The sequence below is a fragment of the Protopterus annectens genome, chromosome 11.part0 (genome assembly GCF_019279795.1).
Source record: "Protopterus annectens isolate FY-2018-M chromosome 11.part0, PAN1.0, whole genome shotgun sequence".
NCBI classification, from domain to species: Eukaryota; Metazoa; Chordata; order Ceratodontiformes; family Protopteridae; genus Protopterus; species Protopterus annectens.
In genome coordinates this window covers 1,369,020,930-1,369,030,636 of record NC_056745.1, presented here as the reverse complement: position 1 = coordinate 1,369,030,636, position 9,707 = coordinate 1,369,020,930, and the positions used below count along the sequence as shown (strand labels likewise).

The 9,707-nt window shown below is 41.4% G+C and overlaps 1 protein-coding gene across 1 annotated transcript in view; it reads right to left on the bottom strand.

The window, feature by feature from the left end:
* Positions 1-7,413: 7,413 nt before the first annotated feature.
* EXOC4 (exocyst complex component 4) overlaps positions 7,414-9,707 on the bottom strand; it is a gene marked incomplete in the record, with an annotated part of 4,032,161 nt that continues 4,029,867 nt past the window's right edge. The window contains 1 exon segment of the mRNA XM_044087318.1: positions 7,414-9,678. Within this exon segment, the coding sequence (XP_043943253.1) occupies positions 9,441-9,678 (238 nt within the window).

Genomic DNA, 9,707 nt, shown 5'->3' with positions numbered 1-9,707 from the left:
TACATACCCAAGCCACATATACAAGACCACTTCATTATGGTATAAACGTGTCATGCATACATTCCTGTAACTTGCACAAGCAGCATTCATGCCTGTAGATGAGTATTCCTTAACTGTGTTAACAAGAAAATGTCATTTTGACATCAGAAGAGACTTATACCCTGTGTAAAAAATAGGCGTTTTTGTGCTGCAGATTGCATCTTAGAAATCTTTCTGGTGATGTGATGCAGACAGAAGGACTGCTTTCTAGATTAAGTTAAACGCAGATGGATATTTTAGATGAAAAAGAAGACATGACTATCTCTGAATTAGAATCATGACACACTCAGAGACCACAAGGAAAGTTTAGGGTCTTAACATGGGTCAGAGATGGATGACCTCTTGCAAAACCTGCTTAGACATGCAAATAGTTGACCATCTAAAGCATTAACGATTGCTATTTGGATTTTCATAGTGGAGTAACTCAAATATAGGTTAAAAAAATACACCAGACAATCCTGAGGACCAGAAGAAAAAAGATTTCACCAAAACTCACAGGTCAATTGGGCCAGAACTGTAGTTGGCTCATTCAATGTCTAGTGCCAGTCCCTGATCTAGTACTCTTTAACTGTATGTTGAGGAACAAAAAAAAAAAAGTCTCGATCTGGCACTCCTCAATTGAGAAGCTAGGTCCATTCTCCCCAATCCATGCTTAATCATTCCGTTTTAATACTGTAGAAAACAGACTGCGCAACTTATATCACACACAAAGAGAGGCATTCAAGCTTTTCAGTCCGAAAATCTACAAATACAGTTTCGTAATTAATTTCTGTGCTGGAATTCAGAAATGCTGCTACTAAAATGAATACAAGTACTGCATTTCCTATCGATCAGCATCTCCTTACACTTTACTCCCAGGGAGGCTGCCTGCTTCTCCCCATCCTAGCTATGCTTTAGGCGGTAGGTTCTCTAGTTGTTACTGAAACATCTGATATAACTTATCACCATTCCCTCTAAGATGCAAATATTAGTGACCATGCGCACCTCACTGAGACTCCTACAGATGTAGGATGTGTGGCCATGTACAAGGCTGCACAACAGAAAGCAGCTATTTAACTTTTCGTTTCTGAAGTCCAAATGGCTTTTTAATCATATATGTAAAACTCAATTGTTTGTGGTTATAGAAGTTATTAATCAGTTAACACTTTATTATTATTACACATTAACTGCTTAACAAGATCTACAAATATGGAGCCAAAACAATTCTGCACATGCAGTTTAGTATTTATCAGTTTAAACAATGTGGAGACAGCTACATTTTACAGACCTAGTTAGTTTGGGAAGTTTGCAGACCTGATTAGCTCTCTGTCTGTCTGTAAGGTCACAGGAACAGAGCTGACAGTTTTCCTACAGTTAGAAAGACAAATAAACTGCTGATTAAGTATGATAAGGCTAATTAGTTATTTTTCTAAATGTCTCAAGTATGATCCCCCACAAGCAAATAATATAATAGACATTATAATATTCTGGATTACATGTCAGCAGGACCACTTTGAAGAAGGTGGATTGCTGCATGAATAGTCTGCATATACCCATAATATATATATATATATATATATATATATATATATATATATATATATATATATATATATATTAAAGAAGAATAAGTTAGGTAATGAAAAATAAACAGCAGGTTGCTCAGAACAATGTCCCTACCTGCCTGCCTACATATATTAATGCAAAAGTTAAAATCAGCTGTTGAAGACTTCTAGGAGATGTTAACATCAGAAAAAAAGATTCATACACTGATAAACTGATCATTGTGAATGTACATCGGCTAAGAATATATGCATTAACACATTTGCATACAATGCTAAAACTGCAGTGTCAATTACAAGTAAGATTTGGTTACTGATTTTTTTTTTTTTACTGTATTATATATTTTTCTATTTTGGAGCCTGGGTCAGGGATGAAATAAGGTCAATTGACCAGTCCACTTACCCGGTTACCAAATAGTAAATAAATACATAGAGAATGATGAAATGCAATCTGCCTTACGTGTGCTATGCAACTGAACTGGTAAGAATAACATTAATTAATGTAAAGTCAGGATGCACGTGATAGGTAATACTACACAGAAGTGTACTGTTAGAAATGGACTTAATGCTATGCAGGACTATTCGGACCTTGGGAGAGATAAAGGCAGTAAATGTAATCATCATCAGTACATGGAAATAGTCTTTATGAATGCAAGTTAAGAATTACTATCTCTTCTTTGCCTTTTTCATTGTAGAAGTCCCAACAATATTAACTCAACATACACGCATGCAATCTGTAGTAGCACAGAATATGAATATATGACATATACCCCAGTTTAGATTACAATAAGAGTCAAACATCACTATGTTTAAAGGTGTCTTACCAAGAAATAAATAGCACTATCACACACCAAAAGGGTACAAGCTTTGTTTCCTTCCTCCTCCATTTGCCTACTTGTGTGACTCTGAGCAAGTCACTTAATCTGAGAGCATTCTCACATTAACCCTGAAAAGAACTTTTGTTTTATCAGAAACTTAAATCTTCCATAACTCTAAGATTACAGGCAAAACCATTATACACATTTCGGTGAAATCCATTTAGATTAATTCTACTAGGCAAAATAAATGTAAGTGAACTTAGACAAGGCCTCTAGAGTTGTACCGAAACATACATATGCTGCTCTGTATACAAGTTCCAAAACATACTAATAGGAGCATACCTTTTTTGTTTTGATGCATCTCAGATTCTGATATTAAGTATTTCTGCGTCGGTTGCTGCCGCTTCAGGACTGACGCCAGGTCGTCAGAAGTATAAAGTAAGGCAGCCAACGTCATTACATCAGTTTTTCTTGCCCTAACCTGTCAGGAGCCCCCAAGTGGAAGCCAGGTTCTGGTGGAAGAACCCCACCAGTAGAAAGTAAATGCCAATATGTCCCTTGTAAGGAAAAAGAAAGAAGAGGGGGATGGAGGGAGGGAAACCAGGACTGCAACAGTGAATACACTCGAACATCTACATTTATTGTAAGTGTACACAACTGTACTATGTTCGTGTTTCACTGTTGCAGTCATCACATTTGGGTTGATTCCCAAAGCTAAGGACATGGGTGGAGGCAGTCAAGGAAACCAGAGGCTAGCTAGGATGTCTTGCAAGACCACAGAGGCAAACCCTGCCCTGGATTTGGAGAAGATAGGCAGGTGGTAATGTTTGGTAAAGGTGTGAACAGATGTCCAGGAGGCAGCCTCCAGGATGTCCCTGGTGGGGACTCCTCTGAGGAAAGCTGCTATGGTGGAGTGAGTCCTGACCTCCTTGGGGGGAGGCTTTCCATGTTGTTTGTAGCAGAAATGGATGCTGTGTGCTATCCATTTGGAAATGGTTTGTTTGGAGATGGCTTTGCCTTCTGCCCCTGCAGCAAAGCTAACTAGCAATTGATCAGACTTTCTGAAGGATTTAGTCCTGTCTAGACAGAATCTGAGCTGTGTACATCCAGAAAGTGCAGGATCCTTTCCCCCTTGTTCTGTGGGTTAGGGAAAAAGGTGGGCAAATGAATGGATTGGTTGAGAGCCACACTGGACACCACCTTGGGCATGAAGGATGGGTTAGTCCTGAGGGATACCCTGTCAGCATGGAAGATGATGAAGGGTTCCACAGCCATGAGTGCTTGCAGCTCAGAGACCCTTTTGGCTGAAGTGATGGCCAGAAATAAAGCTGTTTTCCAGGAGAGAAATTTTAGCTCAGCTGAAGAGGCTGGTTCAAAGGGGGGTCAGGGTGAGCTTTTCCAACACAAAATTAAGGTCCCAAGCTGGGGTTGGTGCTCTTCTGGGTGGTGTCAAGCTGCTAGTCCCCGTTAGGAACTGTTTGATCAAAGGGTGAGAAAAAAGGGGCTGCTCAGGGGGAAAATGAGCAGAGATAGCAGAGGCATGAATTTTAATAGAGGAAAAAGAAAGGTCAGCTAAGTAATCCAGGATGAGAGGGAGAGAGGACTGTGCATTATTAGCTCCCTTAGCCTGAATCCAGGTGCAGAACCTTTTCCATTTGTCAGCATGAGACTTTCTAGTGCTAGGGCAACTGGTCTCATGTATAACATCTAAAACCTGTTTACTAAGGTTGGCAGATTGATCGGGAGTTAGGGAATAAGCCAAGCTGCCAAACTGAGTGCCTGCAATTGGGGATGCATGAATTCTCCCTCCCTCTGGGTCAGGAGGTTTGGAATCTGAGGAAGATTCCATGGTGGCAGTGGGGACAGGCTATGTAGCAAGGGGTACCAGTGCTGGAGAGGCCAGTCTGGAGCTATAAGAATTGTCCTTGGTTTTTCCTCCTTTATTTTGAGCAGTACCCTGGAGATGAGAGGTAGTGGAGGAAAGGCATAGACTGACAGACTGACCCGGAGAAGGACAGAGCATTCAGTTTCCAAGCCATGCAGTGATGCTCCCTGGTGCAGAACTTGCTGAGCTGATGGCTGGTGTGTGAGGCAAAGCAGTAGACCTTCAGGGTGCCCCATTTTTGAGTTATTAGGGTTCTTCTGTTGAGCTGCCACTTGTGTGGGTCCAGAAGATTTCTGCTTACGTTGTCTGCCAGAGTGTTGAGAGAACCTGGTAGGAATTGTGCTGACAGGTGGTGTTGCATGGCAGCGGCTGTGTGCCAAAGGGTCATGGCCAGTCTGCATACAGGGTAGGAGTGAGTCTCTCCCTACTTGTTGATACACCACATCACAGTAGTGTCTCTTTTGATCAGGAGAGCCCCTGGGGAGAGAAGGGGCTTGAAATCTATCAAGGCGTGCTGGACAGCTATCATCTTTTTTTGGCTGATGTGCAGATGGATTTGCTGAGGGTTCCAATGGCCCTGTATTCAACTGCCATTCAGATGTGCACCCCAGGCATAGTGTGATGCATCTGTGGTGAGGGTCTGGGCGGCGGGGGGGTGGTGAGAAAGGTAGTCCCTTATTGTGGGAGCATGCTGTTGCCCAGCAAAGAAAATATTTTCTGTGGCAAGGTATTATAGGTATAAGAGTCTCCAGGTCTTGACACCAAAGGCTTTTTAGGTACCACTGAAGTTTCCTCATATGCAGTCTGGCATATGGAATGAGTAGAATGCAAGATGCCAGGAACCCCAGAGCTTGCAGGATTTTCCTTGCAGCTAGCTGGGGTCTGGTGGCTAGTTGAGAGAAGTAGGCTGTCAAGAAAGTTTGCTTTTCTGGTGTAAGGAATGCCATCTGGGATGCTGTGTCCAAGCTTGCTCCCAGGAATATAATCCTTTGGGTGGGTACCTGTTTGGATTTCTTTTTGTTGATTGTGTACCCTAGGGAGGTTAGTAGGGACTTTGCAAAGGCCAGGTGCTTGAGCAGCTTTTCCTGGCTGTCTGCCTGAATTAGGCAGTTATCTAAGTATGGGTAAATCTAGATATTCATTTGTCTGCAAAAGGCAATGGTCAGAGCCAGACATTTTGTGAAAACTCTGAGAGCAGTAGATAAGCCAAAGGGAAGCACAGAGAACTGAAAGTGCTGAGATCCTACCCTGAAACGGAGATATTTCCTGCATGATTCCCTGATAAGTATGTGGAGGTAGGCCTCTTTTAGGTCTAGGGCGACTAGCCAAGTATCCCTGGAGAGCATGGGTAGCAGCTGCTGGAGAGTGAGCATTTTGAATTTTGGGATCACCAGGAAGGTGTTTAGAATGGACAGATCAAGGAGGGGGCGCCAGGTGCCCTCTTTTCTGGGTACCAGAAAAGGTCTGGAGTAGAAACCTTGGCCTTTCTGTTCTGCAGGAATGTGCTCTACTGACCTCATAGAGAGCAGGGAAAGGACTTGTGTTTTCACCTCTGCCCACTGGTTTGGAGGTAGATCTGGGAACACATTTGGAGTTGGAAGGGAGTGGAGATAAAATTTGTATCCCTGGGACACTATGTTGAGAACCCAGCTGTCATTGGTAATGGTGGCCCAGGTGCTTGCGTGAAAGGAGAGTTTTCCTCCTAGGGGTAAGTGAAGGTGAGTAGAGGGGGTAGGTGAGGCGAGTCATTGTGAATTCTTACCATAAGGGGGTGGCTTAGAACTCCCTGGTTTTGAAGTGGAGGTAGTCCACTGCTTAGATCTCTGCATTCCCTGCGGCTGCTGTCTGGGGGGGGGTCTGGTTCCCCAGGGTCTGGGCTGAACTGGCTTGGTGGAAGCAGGAAAGGACCAGTGCTTGGTGGGACAATGCCAGTTGGACCTGTAAGAAATCCTTAACTGTCGGCATAGATTTAGCTTTTTCTTCCAACTTTTTTAAGACCTCCTCTGCCTTAGTGCCAAATAAGTTGTCTTTGTGCAAGAGGGCATCTAACAATTTAGATTTAACATGGTCTGGCAAGGGCTGTTCCTTAAGTCATGCATGCCTTCTAAGGACAGAACCGGTGACTGCTGCCCTGCAAGAAGCTTCTAGGGCATCAAAACCACAGTGCAAGGTGTGCTTAGTTACTTGACTTGCTGAATGCATTAACTCTTATAACTCTTTAGATTTTGCACAAGCAGGAAAGGAAGATACTTTTTGTTTGAGGAGTTCCATGGTATGTTGCTGAAAGTTTAGCATATGGAACTGGCAATTTAGTGCTCTGATAGCAAGAGTAGCAGAGGTGTATATTTTTTTACCCCATCTGTCTAGTGCTTGGGAATCCCTATCTGAGGGGGTGGGATTCTTAGTAGAGGTTGCTTTAATTCCTTTAGGCCCTTGAGAAACTACCTCAGGGTCAGCAGTAGGATATTTAAAAGGAAATTTGTGTGCGTTAGGGATTCTGTAGTACCTGTCTGGTTTGCTGGGTGCAGGAGGGAGAGTATCAGGAGTCAAACTGGATTCCAGGAAAACATCCTCCACAACATCCAGGACTGGGGGGATGGCTAAGGGTCTGTGCTTAGTCGAAGAAGAGATTTGCAGCATACTGGACTCTGAAACAGTCTCGGTAGCAGTCTGCGAATCCACAGAAGCGGGTATCAGGGGCTGCAAAAGCGACTCACTGAGGACCGGAGAACTGACGACTAGCTTAACTAGAGGGTCGTCGGTAGGTTTGGACCTGTGCGGTCTGTCTCTGTCTTTATCTTTACGTTTTCAAGTGATGCAGTAAGAATGAAAGTCTCGGTGTGGTATTTGCTTTCCACAGGCGAGACAACTGTTAACTTTTTCTGACATTGGTTAGTGCAAGAAAAAAGGACCCCCAATGGGGTACTTAGCTTTAGAAGACTTCAGCTTCAATTCGGTAGAAGAAACTCAGGTAGCAGCCGACCGGCACTCGGGTGAACTGCTTCTGCTTCGGGCTCCACAGCAAGAAAGACTGATGTAATGGCGTCAGCTGCCTTACTTTATACTACTGACGACATGACGTCAGTCCTGAAGTGACAGCAACTGACGCAGAAATACTAAGCCTCTGGTATTCGGGCCAGCCGAGGGCTACCCTGGCAGGGATTATCCAAATTTGATGACTGCAACAGTGAAATACGAAGAACATCTACAAAATACAGAAAAAAATGTTTTCAGAAGAATTAGAAGCTAAGAATATACTGTGTGTACTGGAAGCCCTGTATTCTGTAAAACATCAATTCTTTTAGAAGAATCTAGCTGTTTCTACAACAGCTGTACACTTCACTTTAATGTCAAAGTTAATTAAATTAAAATTGTGGTGTACCTGCTAGTGAGTATAAATAAGGATAAACATATACAATCCTTTATTATGATGTTAGATGAGTAGGATGACTGCATACGCAACATATAAAAAGGCCTAACTACATGCAACATCCTTCTACATTAGATTGACACTTGATTTGGGAAATTTCATTTGACACTTTTGCAAGCATCCTTAATCAAAAAGTTAATACTTAAAGTATACAGGTAAAAATAACAAGTTAGAGACGCATTGTGCACCTACCATATGGACAAAGCATTAACCTGAACAAACACTTTATCTTCACAAGACAACTATACTTTTATGTAGCACGTTACTGCTGTGTGACAATTTTCAAAATAGCAGTGCCTGCCATTTTGCTTGCCCCCTCAGCCAATGGTAACCATTTTCTCCCCACCTGTTTAATGTTGCTCTTATTAAACACAGATCAAACAGAATATGGAACAGTGTAATAATGTCATCATCTACATTTCCTCAACACAAGACATACTCATTTGCAAAGTATTTGTTTTATAAACAAGAAAACAACTAAGTTTGGTGTACAAGAAGTTAGAATACTAGAGAAAGCCTTCTTGTAGAAGAACAATTACATTAGCATGCTAAATTTCTATGAGTTGCCCCATCATTCATCTAAGATATATTATCCAGATATTCTACATCTGCTCATCTTTGCTTTCATATGCTTCTGGTGAGTATAAAATGTTATTAAGGAGAGCGCAGTCATTAGTATTACAGTACATGATGGATTGTTCACAAAGTCAGAACAGAATTCATTAACTGACAGAACACTGTCATACCCTACTGAGCTACCAGATGTTTTAAAAAAAAAAATATCAGAACTTCATTCATACAAATAAACCATGTGCATGCACGAAGTACAATGAAATTACCAAAGACTAGCGGCAGTACTAAAATTACTTTCCTAGTTTTCCTGGGAATATTCCAGTATACAACAGAAATATTCCTACAGATATAACTAAACAATAACATTAATTATTAGAGATTAATTATGATGCCAGAAATTACAATAACATGAAATGGAAAAGTTAAGTCTTTTTTTTATAATTCCACTCCGAGATTGCAAATCATCATATGCATCCCTATAACATGTTCACTTGTTAAAAATAAACTTATATACAACAAATTTTGTTTGTACAGCTATTACACCCTTTGCAGTTTAAAGTTATACTCGTTGAAAAGATCATAAGTTTTTTGCCTTTATAAGCCTTTTCTACTTTTTCTTTTTAAATTCCGGATTACTCACTTTTATTGTCTGTGACTACATTACACTGAGCCAGCCTGATGCTTAACAAGAGTTGCTGAATGTAGTTAATATTAGTTTCATCACTTAATGATACCGGAACTAGTTATTTATCAGGTACACAAACGACTTTAATTACTGAAATTAATTTATTACATTTATAACCTCTGTATATTTTGGTTAGCATGTCAACCCTTTTTTTACATGAGCTCACAGAAAAAGCTTAGCATATTCTCATCATTATGAAAAGGGGCAGCAGTGTGTTCACTGGCAAAGAACAGGGGGGTAGGAGTACATGCAAAGATATTACAAAATGTTGCCAGGTATGACTTTTGGATTCATAATTTAAGAACTGAGAGGCCTTTTACTATCACCAAGTTGTAGGTGTTTAAGCATAGTGTAATTTGAGTCATGGCGCATCTGATATGCTGGAGTGGCTATGGCAAACACCTGTGTAACCTTTTGGTATTGCAGCTGCCATGACTATCTGATACTCATTAAATAAAGGGTGGAGATGCTAAACTGTGGTGATTTTTTTGTCCTTAGTGGCTTGCTTAATGGCTGCTTGTTCACAGATAATTTCCTTCAGACGCTGCAGTCTCATGTTCTGAGTAGTTTGGTCTCCGACACCAGGCTGACTACGGTGTAACAGGCTCAATGCCTGCAGGTACTCCAGCTCAGTATACTTCACTCCTTGATCCACCACAAGGTTCAGCAGTTCATCTGCAGTGTTATACAGCATTTCATAGTACTGTCTGAAAAGAGAGAGAGAGGTTACAGGTCA